Raw genomic sequence first — 21,039 nt, 5'->3', positions numbered from 1 at the left:
GCACATAGACTTCCGTTAAGTCGTGTGTGTAGTTTACACCATTGAGAGTAACCACATGAACTTGACCCATGTTGTTGTCCTTATTCCACCTAAAAAAAAAAACAAAAAAAGCAACAAAAGAGATTTCGCTCTGTGAATTTACCACTAAGATTAATGGTAATATAACAGTGTTCTCAAATAATCCTATATAATAAAAGAGTTATATGCAAATTGACCCTAATGGCGGAAAGACCAAGAAAGACTCCTTGCTACAACGCGCACTGACCACCAGGAGGCAGACGCTCAATGCAGGAGCTGCCCCCTGGTGGTCAGTGCGCTCCCACAGGGGGAGCTCCACTCAGCCACAAGCCAGGCTGATGGCTGTGAGCTCAGCGGCAGTGGCAGGAGCCTCCCGCCTCCTCAGCAGCACTGAGGATGTCTGACTGACAGCTTAGGCCCGATTCCCCGGGGAGTGTGCCTAAGCCAGCAGATGGACATCCCCCGAGGGGTCCCAGACTGCGAGAGGACACAGGCCAGGCTGAAGGACCCCCCACCTACCCGAGTTCATGAATTTCATTCACCGGGCCTCTAGTTGTAAATAAAGGTCATCCTATATCCTGACAGCAATCATGATATCTTCATTAATAAGTATTCCGGGAAAGAAATTTGCTTATTTTGGGGTTCCTACTGTTTGCAGACAAAGGCTAAATTCTTGAAATTGGAAGTGTAGCAGAACTTGACCTGGACCTGACTCTCCAGCTTTATCCTTAGTGAACTTCCACTAAGACAGAAAACCTGTATTTGCCCTTTTGAGGCAATTGAAGTCTTTGGCACTCTTCAGGGCCCAATTAAGAAATGACCACTTTCCTTATCACCTCCCCCAAAATTTGATTTTCCTATTTTGAATCTCCATGGCATTTATCTCCACCTGAGTTGTGGCTGGGACAGATATATGTTTATCAGCCTCATTTCCTTTTCCTCCTGGGCACATAGCTAAACCTCCTTTCCCAGCTCATTTTCAGTTACGTGGGTCCATGTGACTGGGCTCTGGCCAAAGAATAGATGACAGTTTGAAGTCTGTCCCCCCAAAACCTCCCACACAATCCTCTGTGCCCTTCTCTCATTCTTCATCTTCCCGTGGGGTTCAGAGGACCCCAGTGGGGAGCCAAGATCCTAGGGTATGGAAAGTCCCCAGGTGGAAGTACCCTGGTCCCAGTCCTAATAGAAACTAACATGGGAAGATGATGAGTGCTTTCATTGTACGGAGTCACTGAGATTTTGAGGTTGTTTGTTACAGAAGTTACCCTACACTGACCAATGTGTTGTAGTTTAGTCATGTATGGTATTTGTCGTATGCCTTCTGTTTCCCCCGTACCTAGAACGATGTTTTGGTACAGTAGGGATTCAAGTATGTGGTTCACAGTCTATAAACATCATCTTACGTTCAGTGCGAATGGAGAAAGTTCTAAAGTCAGCATCAGAGGAAAGGTGATAGGAGCTGAGAAGAGGGCAGTCAAACTGTAGGGGGCAAGTGCTGGGAGCTTAGTGCCCAGTTGTTGACAGGACGGCCAGGACTTACTTCACAACGTCTCCGTTAGTAGCTACAGCTGGATTTTACATCTCCATGGGAGGAAAGCTTTTTCCTGTAGGAAACCAAGAGGGCCCAGAATCTGAAGCTTTCACCTTCCTCCCAGGTTGTAATAGAGAGGAAATCTGTGTCAAAATGCATCCTTAGAAGCATAACTTTGAAGCCTCTGGTGACCTCTGAGGTCTAGTGATCGCTGAAGCCGATACTCAAAGAGGAGGCATTTTACGAGGAAGCTGATACTTTCCCAAAGTTCCTGATCCCACTCTGGAATCCTCTCTGTTATGGACATTTTTATTACTCTACTTTAAATCATATAATAAAAATTTGAAAATACCTTCTTTAAACAACGATTATTAAATGTATCCTCTCCCTCCATCCCCACTCCATACCAAAAGCTAAGTTGAAACATGTGTGATAGAAGAGCATATTTTGTGTTGGAGAGTTCTGTCACTCTGTTGTCCCAGGTTGCTGCTGCTAACATACCATCTCTTGGACGCCAAAATGATTTAGTGGAAGGGTTACTGCCTGAAACCATATGCACAAAAGCATTCACTTTTATTCTCTGCCAGAATCCACGGGTTCGTACTTCTGTGTATTTATCCTCCCACTCCCCACACTGAACCACTTACTCTATCTTCATTCTTCCCTGTTCTGTCACCTTCATGCTCTAACACATGCTTCCATTACCACTCAGGCATAAATCCCTCGCACTTGTAGTCTCTACGTACAAACCACTCCCACTCCACCCTCGTTCTTACTCTTCAAAACGAGCATCTGCCACCCACCTCCATCTCACAAAGGGAAGAGATCTAACACTGCTCATGTTTGCTTTTGTTGCTTCTGTGTTCCAAAAAGCCATTATATTGATCACTAGGGGGCTGGTGCACGAAATTCATGCATGGGTGTGGTCCCTAGGCATGGCCATCGATCGAAGCACGAGTGTCGCGTGGAAGAGCAGGTCCCAGCTGACCTCTGGGCCCTGGGCAGCATCTAGACCTCTGGGCTCCCAGGCCACCATGTGCCCCTCTCCACTTGAGTCACAGCGCCCTAGTCCCCACGTGGAGATGCGATAAGCGCAGCTGGATGCTGTGGGCTGGAGCGCAGGATGGGCCTCTGGGCCACCCAGCGGTGCCGCATGGAAGCCAGGCGTACAGCGAGCTCTCTCCCAGCCGGCTTCACAGACTGGCTCCTGCGTGAACCCACGAGGAGCCTAACCAGCGCCTGTGGTCCTGGCAGCTGCAGCCCTGCTCACCCAGAAGAGGCCGTGCGGGGTCAGGGTAGGCTCCCAGCGGGCGCTCGGCACCTGAGCACGGGAGCTTCTCTGGTGCGCAAGCCCTGGTGTTCAGGAGAGGGTATCAGGGAGTGAGAGCGAGCTCAGCAGACACCCCGCATTCTCACTGCCCGTCTGTCCCCATTACCCCCGCCCCCAGGTAGCTGGCGAGAGGTCACAGCCCCCTTGCCTGGGTGTTGTGGGAGGGTGGTTGCCACCACCCATCCCCAGGTCCCCATCCCAGCTTGGGGCCTGGCCCTGATGGGGTAATCAGGGCCTGCCAACTGCAGGTTGCCATCTGTGGGGCAATCTGTCAGGGCCGGGCTCCCCACCCGTCTCCCCCAGCGCCTGGGAGCCGGGCAGTGGCCCCTTCCCCTGCTGCTGCTGCCGGTCTCTGTCTGCGGGGTGATCAGTGGGGCAATCAGGCCCCCGCTCACACCTGCCTTGTCCTGGTACCACCTGCTCACCTGCTCTACCATCCCGCTGCAGTCCACTCTCCTTGGGGCCCATCAGGCCGACAGCACCTCCACTGCCGCCCTCTGCCAGTGCTGCATCACTGACACACGCCATGTTCCGCACCGCCCCCTGGTGGTCAGTGCACATCATAGCGAGTGGTGGAACTCCCAGTCTCGAATGACCACCCGAGGGGACAATTTGCATATTAGACTTTTATTATATAGGATTATCTGTTCATGTGTTTGACACAAACAAGACTGAGCTCAGGCTCAGGATCCCAGACATCGCAGACATGCATTCAGCATGTTGTATTCTTCCAACAAATGTGCAAGTGCTTAGGTGATTTCCATACATTATTTCATCTAGTTATGCCAATAACACTTCAAAGGAGGCATGAGTAGCCTCATTTCATAAATCACAAGCTTGAAAACAATTGATAAAGAGCAACATGATCCATATTCAGGTTGGGTTAACTTTAATATCAAATGCTATTTATGGATTCCCTTAGTTGGGTTCTACTTTTTGCTGTAACTTCTTTCCACCTCTTCTTCCCACCATCCCACTCTAACTAACCTTTTTCTATCAGACATCCCTTTGTCTACTAGCTTCTTCCTCAGACTATTGGTAAAATAGGAAATGTTTTTTTTTTTTTTCAATCTGCTGGCATCATTTCTAGAACACTAATTTCCCACCTTCTTTCTAACTCCTGTTATCTGAAGTCTAGCTCCAAAATTATCTATGCTGCTATTTTTCACTTCCCTTAGTCCAGTGGTCAGCAAACACATTAGTCAACAGAGCCGCAGTTTGCCGACCACTGCCCTAGTCCAAACGGCAATATGATTTTAGTATCTGCTTTATGCTCTCTTTTGTATCCTGTACTCAACAATTTAACAATGCACACGAATGACCCTTGATATTTCTCAAATTCTTGGTTTTCCAGACTTTTTGACTTAATAGAACTGCACCTGTTCCATTCCTTTCACCTAGTAAATAACTTTGTCACACCCTGGACCTCATCAACACAGAACAACTCCAGCTTAGAGATCTCGTAATTCCTATGATGTTGCAAGTCACAGTGCATTCACCAACACTAGATCTTCCAAAACACATTGTTTAGCCATTTCTTCTACAAAACCTTTTGGCTTCCTAAAGTCAAGTGTCATTTCATTTTTCTCTATTCCTTCATTTGTCACGGGATTGACGACTCTAGCTCTGTAAATTAGTATTAAACACACTGGAGGAAATATATGCAAGGACTTGGAATAAGTTTAGATTCAATGTGAATATGTATTCTCTAAAATTTTAATCTGTTTTATAACGGTGTTGACAGTTTCCTATCTGTAAGATGACCATTCTATAGTAGCGGGGCACCCCTAGGGGGCGCCCCGTATCACAAAATCCAAGTGACTGACAGGAATGTGCCTAAAGCGTGGAATCACTCTGGGGGTGTGGCCTCACAGGAGGACCTCAGCCCCCAAGAATGACTTGGGGTTAGAAACAGGCTACAACATCTATTTAGATTCAGAGCCTTTGGGGAATGTCTGTTATGAGCCTAAACCGGCAGATTTTGAAAAGCGGGGGCAGGGAGAGGTGAGCACCAAGCACAAGACAGATTGCTTTCCTCCTTGAAGTTCCCTCAGCTGACTCAGCAAACGTGGATGGAGTCTGCAGAATGCCTGGCTGGGAGTGTCCTTGGGGCGGTCTGTGGAGCAGCAGTAGATGGCGTTGAATATGGACAAAGCCTGCTGTGTACCACTTCCTACTGAGCAAAAGTTACCCAATACCCGCTCCCATCAACTCCTTATAAGACGTGTCAGCAATTAGCCTTTGAACAACTGTGAAATGAGTTAGGTACCAAACAGAAAGCTCAGTTGTTCTGTGCGTACAACAGGCTTGCTGTTCTGGGGTCCAGACAGGAGTTGTGCCCACTTATCCCCCAAAAGAGGGACCACAATCCCCTAAGGGAAGATCCTCGACGTTTGTCATCAGTGGACGCAGGGCTATTTGTTTTTGCACCATTGTCTTAGGAAAAAGAAATTACCTAAGGCATGGAACATCAATTGTGCATTTAAATTGCTGCAGCTCTGCGGAGGCCGTCACGTTTCGGGGAAATGAGTACCGATGCCCCCAGTCTATGGATGCCCACCTTGTCTGATCCGGAGCTGAACGCGCGGCTCCAGGCTGCCCCAGGGCCGGAGGCGCCCGGAGAGTAGCTCCGCCCCGCTCCCCGCTCCCCGCTCCCCGCTCCCCGGCCTGCTGGCTGCGGGGTGCGGGCCGCAGCTCCCCGCCGGGAGGGCTGGAGGGCGGCAGGCGCGCGTGTGGCTGTGTCTGCGCGCGCGCGCGCGTGTGTGTCCGATGAATTGGAGTCACAGGACGGGGTGTTTCCTTCCGAGTGGCTCCGATCAACAATCCATTAGGGACTCGTGGAAACTTTTTTTTTTCTGGCTAAAAGGATGAAAACCGAGTAAGTACACAGAACTTTGAACTTGAAACGGAATGCTACAAAATAACAGGCAAAAACCCCAACGGGAACCCTCTCCGTGCAACCCGTTTATTCCGTTTTTATGGTCAGAGCCACAAGTGCTTGCAGGAAAGTGGCGACTTGAAACTGAATGAAGGGAAGCAGCTAAGGAAGTTGGAAGGCGGAAAGCGGGGCAGCTTTTAAAACCGGGGGAAAACTGGGGACCTGCTAAGGCAAGCTGCACCCCCCTCCACCCCCACCCCCCGCTGCACCACGGGCGCTTTGCGTTTTAACCGATTGCGCTCTTCGGAGCTGTTCAGAGGTCCCAGAGGCACCCTGGGGGTGTCTTCTCTTTCCCTGTGATGTCGTCACTGTGAGTTGAAGGATGTTGTGGAAATAAGGCATCGCCGGAAGCAACAGTTGGGCAGCCTGGGGTCCCCTCGGGTTACCGGTTACGACTATGATTATTTGGACGTCCTTTTAAAACCGTTATTATCTCACCCAGGCCAGCCCACGTTTTACTGTCATCCATGGAAAGGCGCTTCGTAGCCGTCTCCGACTTCTGGGACCTATAACTCTTTGGCATGATTCTTCGGAAAGTTCTTAAGCGGGATGGAGCAATCTTCACTTAGGCTGTGGGAGAAGGAGGCGGATTTGTCCTCTTCATGCTGACAAGAAATCGCTGCTATGACTTCTCCGGCGACGCGGACAGGGGCCAAGTGCAGCTGAACTGGTCATGGTCTGGCGTCCAGGGTTCCTTTGTCGTCGGCGACGTTGCCCCCGGCCCTTCCTGGTGGGCTTGGTGGTGGCCCTCTGCCTCTTCTACCAGAGCCTGACACTCCGAGGGGCGAGGAAGCTCGCAGCCACTGTGCCTGGGGCTGCCCCCAACACGCCCCCCGACGCCCAGGCCAGCAGATGCAAGAGAAGATGGTCTGTGGACGAACGGTGCTTCTCTCTCCCTGGCAATGCTCGCGACATCAGAACGGTAAGGCGGTCATAAGCTTAACCTTGACATTTTCTGCCTCGCTCTGTCCTTTCTGCAAAACTAAAATTAACTTGCATGATGAGTTCTGAAAGAGGTCCAGGGTATACCCAGCCCAGAGAGTGACCTCATGACAGCCAAACACATGTTGCTTCAAACTTCTTTTTATTCCCAGAAAGTCCTGGCCATTATTTTCTCTCTTAGGTTTTCACTTCATTCCAGCTGAATGAAATAGGCAATTTGGAGGAGGTGGGAGTGGTCTGAATGCTTTCTAAAACTCAGGATGCTAATAGAACTAAAGATTTAAAGTTTAGGAACATAAATAAAGATCCCTAAAATTAGTTGATAAACACTAAATGTTTCTTTCCTCAAGGCAGCCAGTGTGAGCACTCAGACCACTCCAGACTCCAAGATACTCCCAAATTTCATTTTGTAATAGGTTAAATCAGTTTTTGTTGGTGAACACATTTCTAGAGCAAATATTTATTTCTGAAGCATTTAAAAGAAAATTACAATAGGTTTCTTCAAAAGAATTGATACACTGCATTTTATTGCTTATAGAATTAGGAAAATGTAGATTATCCTATACTTATACTCTGCTAATTAACTTTATTAATCTCACTTGTCAAGTGTTAGAGAAAACACAAAACACATGAAAACGCTCCAATTCCTATTTTAAAATACCACCCCTCTTTATGCCTGTCAGTGACATGATATTTAAAATAGTCCGGTCTAAAAAAATAAATAAAAGAAAAAGAAAACACACAGACAAAATTCACAGTAGCAAAGTCAATGATTTCTACGCCACAGCAGGTATTGCAGCAAGATAATTTAGCAATCTGTAAACTAATATCTTATTTCTGCAGTAAATTCTATGATCACGGTTATTGTTTGGAGCAGAATTTCTTGTTAAATACCAAACAGCACTTTTACCATTATCGATAACACCTCCAGCACCAGTACCATCTTGTTTTTAAAAGCTCTTTATGGATTTCACATGGGACTCAACCCCGTGAGAGAGCTAAGGTAGGTATGAGTGTCATTATTTTACAGACAAGATCACTGATGCTCCAAGATGTTCAGGCAGGCCACTGGGCCAGCATTCTGACATGGTCCATCTAACCGGCTCTAAATAAAAATAAATTCAAAGATCTAATAGTAATTTGTGAAAGCACAACTCTAAGAATTTACTGAAATACAAAATAATATTAGGTTAGATTTACAGTGATGGCGAACCTATGACCCGCGTGTCAGCACTGACACACGTAGCCATTTCTGATGACACGCGGCCACATGCCGAGGATGAAACATTTGCTGCTCCTGAGGATGAAACATTTGCGACTAGAGTCTTGGAGTTAGTTTTTTCCTCAAAGTGACACACTACCCGAGTTATGCTCAGTTTTTTGGCGAAGTTTGACACACCAAGCTCAAAAGGTTGCCCATCACTGGTTAGAATGAAGACAATCTGAAAACTTTTAATGACTTATTTTATCAATAATGTCAAGAAGCATCTTGACCAAGAAATATTTATGCAAAAAAATAGCAGATAAATAAGTTAACTAGAAATACTTCTAGATGAACATCAGCTGCAAGTGAGAATCAATTATTAAATACTCTAAAGCAGTGGTCGGCAAACTCATTAGTCAACAGAGCCAAATATCAACAGTACAATAATTGAAATTTCTTTTGAGAGCCAAATTTTTTAAACTTGAACTTCTTCTAACGCCACTTCTTCAAAATAGACTCGCCCAGGCTGTAGTATTTTGTGGAAGAGCCACACTCAGGGGGCCAAAGAGCCGCATGTGGCTCGCGAGCCGCAGTTTGCCGACCACGGCTCTAAAGTAATGGAAGAATGTGTATTTTTGTTTACTTATACTAGCATTAACTTAACTCTTGTAATTTTTTTGTTTTTGTTTTTTTAGCACATCAAATTTATGATGGGTGTAAACTGTGACTTTGAAAGTCACTTCTTGTTTGGTTCTAATATTAATAAATATAATTTCTTTAAAAATAGTTGAGATGGTTTTGCTCCTTAAGTACCTAAAATTTTTGCTAAGAAATTTGGACAAAAAGGTTTTTATTCATTAATTTAACAGTCCTTTGTACTTCCTACTTGCTTTTACATGCATCCTGCTTTTGTCTGTAACTTAGGCATATGTTAACTGTTATTTCTAGGCTGTCCCAGGAAAATTCATTTCACTTTGGATCTTTTTGGCTGCTTGCGTAAAACATTCACTCTAGAATTTTTCTTCACAAAAAATGACAAACACATGATGATTTTTTTTTCCAAATTGTTGATAGTCTTAAATATTTTAATCATAAGCAAGATTCTAAATTCACAATTACAGTCCAGAAATCCAATAGATATGAACACTAAATTTCCAAACACTTGCCACATGCCTCTATTTTTAACTGAACCTGTGCCAGCCATTGGTTTAGAGCCATTTTTTGTAGAGATAGAAAGGAAGCTAGAGAGAACGTAGCATGTGGAAGTTAGTTTAAATCAGGTATAAATTAGTTATTCTTATAGTAATTGATCCAAAAGAGAATTGAATAATAATCCAGTTTTGAATATTAATATTCTTTCAGATAGCTTAATTGAAAAAAGTAATGTCTTTGGGGTCAACATATAGATTATTCTCAAAAACAGCTACTTATGAAATTTATTTAAAAATAATTAACCCTCTCCAGTTTGGCTCAGTGGATAGAGCATTGGCCTGTGGACTGAAGGGTCCTGAGTTTGATTCCAGTCAAGGGCACATGCCTGGGTTGTGGGCTCAATCCCTAGTGGGGGGCATGCAGGAGGCAGCCAATCAATGATCATCTCTCATCATTGATGTTTCTATCGCTCCCTCCCTCTCCCTCTCCCTTCTTCTCTGAAATCAATAAAAATATATTTAAAAAAATGACAGATGAGAGCTTGGCTGGAGTTGCCAAGTGGTTAGAGCATTGGCCCTGCCACCAAAAGGTCTCAGGTTCGATTCCCACCACGGGCATGTACCTGGGTTGTGAGTTCACTCCCTGGGGCACATGCGGGAGGCAGCCAGTCTATATGTCTCTCTCACATCAATATTTCTCTCTCTGTCTCTCTCTCTCTCTCTCTCTCTCTCTCTCTCTCTCTCTCTCTCTCTCCCACTTTCTCTCTCCCTCTCCCTCTGCCTCTCTTTCTCTTCCTCCCTCCTTCCCTTCCTCTCTCCCTGCCTACCACTGTCTGAAAAAGCAATGGAAAAATATCCTCAAGTGAGGATTATAAAAAAAAAATACTGATGAGATACTACATAGCTTTTCCTTAAGACCTAAAATATAGCTTTTAGGCCTTTTGTAGAAGCATTGTTTCTATCTATAAAATTTGGGATTTGCCCTGGCCGGTTTTGCTCAGTGGATAGAGCATCGGCCTGCAGACTGAAGGGTCCTGGGTTCAATTCCAGTCAAGGGCACATGCCCAGGTTGCAGGCTTGATCCCCAATGGGGGACATGCAGGAGGCAGCTGATCAATGACTCTCTCATCATTGATGTTTTTTTTTTCTCTCTCTCTCTCTCTCCCTTCCTCTCTGATTAAAAAAATAATAAAAATTTAAAAAAATTTTGGGATTTGTTTTTACTTTGATTGGCATACCAAAATATGCATGCTACTAGGGCTTTCCCTTACTTGTGTTTATCCATCTTTAAGTGATTTTTAAAGTTACTTAAAGCAGCTGGCTTTGACCTGAGGTTCATGGATTCCAGAAAGTATTTGGATGTATGAGGTGTCTACCGAGCTTATGTACTTTATGGAAATGTTGTATGTATGTGTATGTGCAATTCTCTGGGAAAAATCATAATTCCCTTCAGCTATTCAGACCTAAAGAAATACTAAGAAACATGACACATGCTAGCCCTGACCGGTATGGCTCAGTGGATAGAGCGTAAGCCTGCGGACTGAAGGGTCCCAGGTTTGATTCCGGTCAAGGGCATGTACCATGTACCTTGGTTGTGGGCACATCCCCAGTAGGGGGTGTTCAGGAGGCAGCTGATCAATGTTTCTCTCTTCGATGTTTCTTTTTTTTTTTTTAAATATATTTTATTGATTTTTTACAGAGAGGAAGGGAGAGGGATAGAAAGCTAGAAACATCGATGAGAGAGAAACATCGACCAGCTACCTCCTGCACACCCCCTACCGGGGATGTGCCCGCAACCAATGCACATGCCCTTGACCGGAATCGAACCTGGGACCTTTCAGTCCGCAGACCGACGCTCTATCCACTGAGCCAAACCGGTCTCGGCTCATCGATGTTTCTAACTCTCTGTCCCTCTCCCTTCCTCTCTGTAAAAAATCAATAAAATATATTTTTAAAAAAAGAAACATGACACATGCTTAAAAAGTAATACATTTAAACTTTAAACTAACTGCCCCTCCAGGAAGTGGCAGTTGCATCTGGATTTATAAATGTACAAAAGGAAAAAAAATTCTTAAAGAATCTACCTGAGGACATTTGAAAAAATGATTTAATGACTGCTGTGCAGTCTGTAGGAATACACGTTCAGAAACCAAAGTGTACTCACAGAGTATTTCTGGAATCATCGTTTTCATACTTTTATGAATGAGCAATGAGTATGTCCCAGTCTTTTGGTTTCAGTTGTTTGAAGAGAAGACCTTTTGTGCTATATCAGCCTGGGCACAGAGGGTTAAATATTTGTAGTAGCAAATATTCAAAGGTGGGTGACTGACTGCTCCCTTCACATCTTTACGATTGGGATCTGGTTCAATGTCTAAAACGGTTTCAGTACAGATTGAGATCATGGTATAGTGTATGCCAACTTTCCACAGCAAGGAAGTACTCTCCCTCTTTCTGGCCAATTTTTAATTCCTTTTTTCCATTTTAACTCCCCAAAGGGCTTTGCTAAGCAAATATACTTTTTGTCATTTCATAGTTGTCTGAATTTTAGCTGGTAATTTGTTGTGCCTTAAAATTATTTCAGTTTAATATATAAACTGAAGACGATTTCAGTTGTCTTCATTGAGATACGTCACTCAGTAGATTTTTTTTTTTGTTTCTTGGAATCTAACACTTTAATATGTCATAACACAGGAACACATTAATTACAAACAGACACAATGGGAGAAAATCTCCTTAATGTGGGCTCCTTTAGTGGAAACTTTGCTATCTGGGGACTACATCTGTACTCGCCATAGCCATGTGTTTCTGATTATCTCCTGCTGATATTCTGCAAGGAGAATGACTATTTCCTTATTGCTTGATTGTCCATTCACCATTTCTTCTTGACTTTTCATTCTCCTTCAGTGACTGCAACTATTCTTTGCAACTACTCTTTCCAGTGTCCAAACATAGCCCAATGCAAATAAACGAATGTTCTCAGTACAAATATGTTTTTGTTTGTGCTTCTAATAACGTGCTTCAAATATCTCCTAAGATATTGAACATTGAAAAATGTCCCAAAATTACTTGTTTAGACCAGGTTTTCTAGAAACAGAAGCAGAGGCACAGAGTTCATGTTAACAACTTATTGAATGGTGCAATCCCAGGACACAAAAGTGGGGAGCAAAAAGGAAGGGGGAGAGCGAACAGAAATGGGTGGGTTATTGGGAGACATTTTCAGAGAGTCTGTGTTAAACTGCTGCGTCTCAGTACTGGCACTGGGGGAAGTGGGCAAGAAGGGCTAGCAATTTATCTCCTAGCTTTTCCCCTTTTCTGTCTTTCATTGGCTAGAGTTTGCCCCATCCTACTTCCAAGTAGTGTTAGATGGACTCTCTGGGCAGCCATGGGGGAGCCAGGGCCTCAGAGGAGCCGCTCCCTCCTTTTCAACCAGTACTGTTCCTAAGAACTCCCAAGTGGTGAAAACAGTGTCCACAGCTTACCACAGCTATGGCCTGAGTAATGCCCACCGGAGAGGTTCGGGAGGCAAGGTGATCTAGTGTCCGATACAGTAGTTATGTTAATTTGCTTTCTGAAATCCATAGAAAACATCAAAATGTGCTCTTACTCTTGAAACGGCATCACTTTCCTTAAGTGAAATGATCTGAAATAACCTGTCTGTAATTACCTCACTGAGAATCCTCCTCTTTCTCCTCCTCACCCCATTCATTCCTTAATTTATTTATTCATTTTTCTTTACTCATTAAGTGAATATTTATGGAATAGTTTGGAAGTGCATGAGTAGATTTATGTTGTAGAGAGAATACTCCAGAATGGACTGGAGTGGATAGAACAGAAGATAGGCAGAGCAGTTGGGAGGCAATTTCAAATCTTACTTTCCTTGTGTTCTTGAACATGGTCTTTCGACCTTTTCCAGAACTGACTCCAGAGGTACTCTTCACTAGTTACAGTATTACCATTTATACCTCCCCATCAGACCAGCCCTTCTGAGCAGAAACATGCTCAGGACTGAGAAAACAAGCTGTCCCTGTCCCTGGCAGCCCACCTCACCCAATGTGCGCCTTCTCTCTCCCTTCGTTCAGGGAACCTGTAGCGGGATATCTCTGGGTGCACTCCTGGCCACCCCTCCCCATTCCGTACCCTTTTCCGTTGGCCTTTTTTCCTACTGAACCACCCATCCATCTTGATGACTCCTTGGCTACCAAATCAAATAATTTCTTTTCAACCCACATCTTTCTTCTCTGAAGAATTTCACACCGTTGTGTACAGCTTGTTCTAGAAACTGCCCCTTTGAGTTTTGTGACACGGCAGGGTTACTCTGTGACCAAGATGAATAACGTGTGGTCTCCTTTCTGGGTTCATTTACTCCGATGCTAAAAGACATTCCCAGGTTTAGTTTATTGTGCCCTTCAGTGGTTGTATCAACTTTGCATATTGCTCATTTTCACCCTTTTACAGATAACATAGCATGTGCATTTCTAGCTTAGCTTTCACTCTTGAACCTCCAGACCTGCATCTCCAATTTCTCTTGCAATCTTTTATTGAGGAGTAACAAGAACTATGAAAACTCAAATAATTTTCTCTCAAAATGTTCATGCCCAAGTCAATGACTATTATTGACCTCTCTATTTCCAGGAATAGGACTACCCCTTCCCCATTTCCCTGGATGCATAGGTTTTAAAACTTAGTTATATTCGATAGTTATTACTCTTTCTCCATAACTTGCCCATCACCTAATCTGTCGGGCCTGTCACTGATCTGCCTGGACAGCTCCAAGTTAGAAAGGTGACATTTTTCAGATTTCTTTTTTAAAATTGTTACCTATAGAAAAATTTTAAATTGAGGTAAGAAACAAAATATAAAATTTATCCTCTTCACCATTTTAAGAGTACAGTTCAGTAGGACTATTTATATTTACATTGTTGTGTAAAGGCCACAACATCCTTGCCTTGTTCACAGCCCTTATTTGGGACCATTTGTTTCAACCCCACTCAACGAGTCTGTCTGCATCTCCCTCGTTTCTGACCCATGCCTAGATTCCCTCTGTGTAGTTTATAATGTTACCTTTTCTAGCTCTGACTTTGAACTTCTCTCTGAGACCATGATGTGCCTTTGTCCCTTCATCATACTGAGGGACCTTAGTAAGTATCACCTTTGCACAAGATTTATGGCCATGTAAAGAGTGGAATTTACTCTTGAATCCAGAGAATTATCAATATTTCAAAATCTTAGAGTCTACCTCCACAATCTCTATGCTGTGCCCTCATTGTCACCAACCTAGACTATTTCAGTAGTCTAACTAGTTACCCCTCAATATACCTTCACATTTGAAACCATCTATGCACAACTCCTACAATATTGCTCCTGAAAAGCATTCAGTAGTTGCTATGGCAGCCCTAGGAAAAGAATGAAGTGGGAGGCAGCATAGTTCAGCACCTGAGCTCTGGAGTCAGATGAATAGCACTGTTTCCTCATGGCCTTGGGCACAGCTCTTGACCTCTTTAGGATTTTGTTTTCTCGCCTACAAGTGGATATATTGTCACCTACCTTACTAGGCTAATGTGAGGCTTAAATGAAATAAGTCCCGTGAAGCCCTTAAAGTGTCTGACAGATAGAAAGTGCTCATTGAATGTTAAGTATCAGAATAATTATTATTTAGCCTTGCCATGTGCCTCAGTTGGTTGATTGGGTCCCACACACCAAGAGGGCACAGGTTTGATTCCTGATGGGGGCACATGCCAGGTTTTGGGCTTGATCCCCCATAGGGGGCGTGGAGGAGGCAGCCAATTAATGTTTCTCTCTCATCCATGTTTCTATCTCTCTCTCTCCTTCCTTCCTCTCTCTGAAATCAATAAAACATATCTTTTTAAAAAAAGAATAATTATTTAATACCTTGAAGATTTACTCATTTACTCATTCCCTCCAGACTCTAACCTCTGGCCTTCAATAAGCAATTGTTGAAGTGCATATAAGCACTTGGGCAAGCGTGCCTGGGATGAAAGCCTTGTTGGGTTTCTCTCCCTGTTGCCAGCCTCTAAGTAATGCCTTTTCACAGGAAAATGAACTGTTAGAACCAAGACAAATTTAGGAAGGCTGATATGTCACTGCAGAGTCAGGTCTGCTTCTTGTAGGCCAGGTCTTCAGTTTGAATTCCTTTTGTGTGTTTTTTTAGTTTGCAATATTGGGATAAATAAGATGCTATAGGTGGGGATGTAGAAAGATGAGTTAGGTGGCAGTAGGGGAAAAGGTTGAAATTTTGGACCCTGAACAAATATATATGCAGGGTTGGGCAAAAGTATGTTTAGAGTTGTGAGTGCACAAAACACAGTTTATTCTTGTACTATCATTTACTAATTATAGTATTGTGTTTTATACGAACAACTGTACACCTACTTTTGTACCCTCTCCCCTCCCCCATGTATGTACTGTCTGCCTCCCCACATAGAATATAAATTCTTTAAGAGCAAGGAGTTCATTTCACTTACTGCTACACCTTCCCTACCAAAACAGTGTCTGACACCTAGTGAGCGCTGAGTGAAATAGTCAGTGAGTGAATAAATAAATGAATCAAGAACTTAAGGGTCAGAGAAGGCCTGCTTTGGACCAGAGGCTAGGAAAGGAAATGAGAGGGACCACTTCTTCCCTCTCTTTCTTTTTCTTTGCTGAACTCTCAAGTTCTCCACTCCATCGTTTTCCCTGTACCTGTATCCCTTGAACTCCCGGCCATTTCTTGCATTTCTGATTAATGCTAATCATCCTGCCATTTTGCTGCATTGAATCTGCTTCTTCAATTATCATCTGTCTTTCCTATTCTCTTCAGCTCATTTGTCTCGTTGGGATCTGTATCCTATAAACATTCTCAAGGTTCTATCATATTAAAACAAACGAACCAATAAAAAGCAAAAGCCAATGTTCTTTCACAATTATTTTCTAACTTCTTTTCATCTCTCTTGGCTTCTTTGTCAACCTCAGATTTGAAGGTAAAGATTTTGAAATCATGCTGGTAGCATGTAAAATACAGGGGTCTGTGTATAAAAGACTCCCAGGAGATGTTGTCAGAATACTAATAGGTATACAACTTTCATAGAATCAGTTGGGCTTACTGATGAGCATTTAATGCCTGTAGATTTCTCTGAGATAGTTGATTAGAGCTATGTTAAATTTTTATAATGAAATATGCACATGGGTGGAAATGGTTCATACCGAGAGAATTTTAAATTTAAATTTGCTTACTCAGATAAATTTTAATGGAGCCTTGATGAAGCTCATTTAAGCAAGTTATGTGAAATTTCCTGTGAATCAAGAAATTAACCAGTTTATAAGTTTCATTCTGTCTTGTTTTCTTTTTCAAGACGTGTCAATAGCTTCTGCTTCTTTCTCTAATGAATTCTGTTTCTTCTTCTAATGCAGTTAGTTAGGAACTCACATTAGATAAGCCCTTTGAAATGGAAACCAATGACATAAAAAAAGTGCTTCCTGTTATCAACTTGGCGTGTATGGCCTTTTGGGGCAAAAGGAATGTCTTGGTTTCATTTTTCCCTTTGGTTTCCTTTGGATATTTTTTTCTAGATAGCCAGGTTCACTGAGAAGATGAGCTCATGTTCTAAAATAGGACTTATGTTCTCCAACAGAAACTATACCGAAGTTGGACATTTGCAAGGGAAACAGTACTTTGTCAACTGTGTTAAAAACAAAACATATGACGTACAGGGTGAAGAAGGGAATACAATGGCAAAATAGGAATTGATCTTTGCTATATATAAAGATCTTCATGAAACGTTTTTTTCAATTAAATTCACTAGCGGAGGCTAAGGGTACTTATGATTCAAAATAAAAAATGAGCCAAAATTATTATGAAGAAGAGCACATGGAGTTGGAGGTACAGATGGGTCTGGTCACGTGCTCTGAAATATTACTGTATTTGGTGTCTCTAATCCTTACGTGGGGACTCTTGAGAAACCCACACTAGTTTGAATCTCAATCGGGGCAATTTGCTAAGCAGGAGGCTTCGTTACTCTGCACATTGCTGGTGAGAACAAACCTAACTATCTCCAGCAAGGCTTCTACTTTCAAGCCTGTGACGTATATTGGCTAAGAAGTCTCACAGAGCATAGGTATGTTGTGGAAGCAACAGAGGCTTTGGTACGTGTTGGTTCCAATTCCTGCTGTGTCATTTACTAGCTATAGGACGCAGACACATTTTACCCGGATTTCTAAACTCTCAGTTTTCTCACTGGAAATATGGAGCTAACTAAGCCCTACTTATGAGAATTGAATGTGTGTCTGGAAACACCAAAAATGGTGGCAGACCAGAGTTGGCACCCAATCGATGTGTCCTTCCTGCCCCTGAGAAGCTGGGTTTAGCTCCGGCACAAAAATAAGCACTTTAGATGGCTTATATTGTTCTTGTTTCAAGAATGCACGTGCAGTACATATTTTTGATCCTCAGCCTATGTCTTTTCTTCATTAGATTAAAAAAAAAAAGCGTTTATATTTTACTAGAGTCCCGGTGCATGAATTTGTGCATGGGTGGGATCCCCACGGGGTGGGGGGAGGCACGACGTGATCTGCCCTCTGGGTGGGCCCGGGATCTGGATCCATCTCGCTGATGGTCCCCACTGGTTGTCGGGAGCCACCTGGCAGCCACTTTTATATCCTTTCTTCCTTGCAGAGTGTCTAGGGAAGGGAAGTGACGACGGTGCTGAGGCCAACTTTCAGGAGGCCGGTGGTGCTGGTCCCTCAGTGCCGAGCCCATTCTCTGGAGATTGGACCTGCAGGACTAATGAGGGAGTGGCTGCCACCAGGCCACTGTGGGCGTGCACTGACCATCAGGGGGCAGCTCCTGCATTGAGCATCTGCCCCCTGGTGGTCAGTGCTCATCACAGCGACCGGTCATTCCAGTCATTCCAGTGGTTCAGTCTTTTGATCGCTTAGACTTTTATATACGGTATATATATATATATATATATATATATATATATATATATATATATATTTTTTTTTTTTTTTAGAGAGACAGGAAGGGAGAGGGGACAGAGAGAGAGAGAGAGGTCAGCTGCCTCCTGCATGCCCCCTACTGGGGATCAAGCCTGCAACCCGGGCATGTGCCCTGACCAGGAATCAAACCAGTGACTTCTTGGTATGTCAGATGATGCTCAACCAACTGAGCTACACCAGCCAGGGCTATAGTCAATTTCTTATACACCTCACAACTGATCTTGACAAATGAGCTGATTTCTGCTGCTCTAAGTATATTCTGACTATGCCTAAGAGAGTGATCTGGGAGGGGGCGGGGCGGGGAAGGTCAATTCAGGGATGGGAGAGTCAGGCAAGTGAAAAAGCCTGATGATAGTGAATAACTTATGGAGAGAAAATGGAATTTATTTAAACAGTAATATTGCTCCAGGGTCCTGATGATGGAAGAAAGAGTGGATGTTGTGGGGGGTGGGGGGGTGCAGACTTCTGGGAACCTTCGGAGCCATCTGTCAAAGGTCCATGCATCTGAGTCTGACCCTGCTGTGCCCACTCACTCTCCAGGCACAAGCACCAATGGGGACCCAGTTCCAATGGTGAAGACTGAGTGACCATGGACAAGTGACTCCTTCGGGTTTCATTTTTCTAGACTGTAGCCTGGGGATGGAAATGTCTGTTGCAGAGATGTTATGGGATCAAATTAGACACTGTAGCAGAGTGCTCTGGAAAATATTGAGAATATAAAGAACAGGGGGAAAAAATTACTTAAGGAGAAACAGGCATATTAAAAATGTTACGAGTTTTATTTGAGCAAAAATCTATTCAAATCAGGCAGCTCCAAACCAGAAGTGGTTAGGAGAACTCCAGCAGCAGGAGACCTGGTAAAAACTTTTATAGAGAAAAGGTGGAAGCAAAGCAAGGAAATGACTGAGTATAAGGTAAAGCCTAGTTGGCTGTTTGTTTCTGGTTGTTCTTCTGTTTTGATTTCATAATCTTGAGGCATTTATAGACAGATTTTGGTGTGCTTATGTAGGCTGCTGAGGCTTTAGATCCACGTCATTCTAATGGCCTCATTGTGCAGTTAATTTAACACAGCCCAAAGGATAATGTCATGAAAAGATTCTCTTTGCATTTGGAGACTCTTGAGGGGAGAGAATGCATATAAGCAACATAAATCCAAGTACCAGGAATGCCCCTTCTTTTTCATTAAAAAGGTACAGTATAGTGTGCTATTTAAATGTCAAGTTATACAGTTATATTTCAAAATGTCACTGGGAGTCCCAAACTGTGCGGTCGCAATTGAGTTTCTTCTTGATGTCTCACTGTTTCTTTAACAAGCAATAGAAAGTGTAATAGTTGCAGCCCTCCGCCTGGTTCTTCCCTAGTGGAAAATCTAGTATTAATTAAGCCAAAGTGCACAAATGCTTCAGGGAAAATGGAACAGGAAATTAACTTTTCTGTAGCAGTGCAGGAGCCACCTAACCTTAGAAAAGTACCAACCAGGAAGTTGGCTTTCCTACTGAGCAGTAAACCTTTCCTGCCGGGCATACCCAGAGGGCACAAGTGATTTCAAATGGGCTTTTCATCACTCCTCCCTTTATTATTAACTATCTTTATTTTTTTTCTGAGTAAACAATGAAAACATTGCTAACACATCTGAAACAACCTACACACAAGCTAAACCTATTTATCCAAGTATTTTAGTGCTGCATAAGCTAATTTAAAGAAATAATTCTTTACTGTTGAAAGTTTATGTCTCGCTTTTCCCCCCATTGACCCTCTCCAGCCTGCCCCTGCCCCCACTCCCTACCCCAAGCCCTGACTGTCCCATTATCTCTGTCCATGGGCCATGCATATATGCATACAAGGTCCTTGGTTGATTACCTCCCACCTACCCACCCTCCCCTCTGCCTTCCCTCCCGAGATTCCACACTCTGTTCCATGCTTTCATGTCTCTGGATCCACTCCGTTCATCAGTTTATTTTGTTAATTAGATTCCACATATGAGCGAAATCATGTGACACTTGTCTTTCTCTGACTGACTTATTTCACTTAGCATGATACTCTCCAGGTCCCTCCAGGCTGTCTCAAAGGGTAAGAGATTCTTCTTTTTTACTGCTGCATAGTGTTCCATGGTATAAATGTACCACAGCTTTTTTATCCACTCATCTACTGTTGGGCACTTGGGCTGTTTCCAGATCTTAACTATTGTAAATTGTGCTGCTATGAACATAGGAGTGCATGCATTCTTTCTGATTGGTGCTTTGGGTTTCTTAAGATATATTCCTAGAAGTGAGATCACTGGATCAAATGGCAGTTCCATATTTAATTTTTGAGGAACCTCCATACTGTTTTCCATAACGGCTGCACCAGTTTGCGTTCCCACCAGCAGTGAACTAGGGTTCCCTTTTCTCCACATCCTCGCCTTGTGCTGGACCCTCTAAGAATAAACTGGATTCCCAGGAAGGGGACTCATTTTTCTAGGCCATCACAGAATGCCAAATGCCATTCTGCCATCATTCGTCCCCTAAAGGAAGGATTCTAGAGCTCAGGGAGTTGAAAATTTGGTAACAGCATTAGATGATGGTTTATTCTTTCCTTTAGAGGTAGTACTTATGTTGTGCTATTACTAAATACTGTCATCCGGCCAACTTTTTATTTTTAAAGCAAAAAGTTGGCCATTAAATATATAAGCACTAGAGGCCCGGTGCATGAAATTTGTGCACGGGAAGGGGGTCCCCTCAGCTCAGCCTGCACTCTCTCCAATCTGGGACCCCTCAGGACCTCTGGCTCCTAACCGCTCACCTGCCTGCCAGCCTGATCCTCCTAACTGCTCTCCCCTGACAGCCTGTTTGCCCTAACTGCTCTCCCCTGCTGGCCTGGTCCCCCTAACTGCTCTCCCCTGCCTGCCTGATCACCTCTAACCTCCTCTGCCTTGGCCCCGCCAACATGTCT

General features: G+C 43.8%; 1 protein-coding gene across 1 annotated transcript in view; it reads left to right on the top strand.

Moving 5' to 3' along the window:
- The first annotated feature begins 6,084 nt into the window (after positions 1 to 6,084).
- The window catches only part of CPED1 (cadherin like and PC-esterase domain containing 1), a 299,822-nt gene continuing 284,867 nt past the window's right edge, over positions 6,085 to 21,039 (top strand). Inside the window, exon 1 of the mRNA XM_008157594.3 lies at positions 6,085 to 6,739. Coding sequence (XP_008155816.2) covers positions 6,491 to 6,739 — 249 coding nt within the window. The 5' untranslated portion in view covers positions 6,085 to 6,490. The remainder of the gene's footprint in view (positions 6,740 to 21,039) is intronic.

This window comes from Eptesicus fuscus, chromosome 14, assembly GCF_027574615.1.
Source record: "Eptesicus fuscus isolate TK198812 chromosome 14, DD_ASM_mEF_20220401, whole genome shotgun sequence".
NCBI lineage: Eukaryota > Metazoa > Chordata > Mammalia > Chiroptera > Vespertilionidae > Eptesicus > Eptesicus fuscus.
Note: the sequence above shows the minus strand (reverse complement) of the source record. Positions and strands in the feature narration are given on the sequence as shown.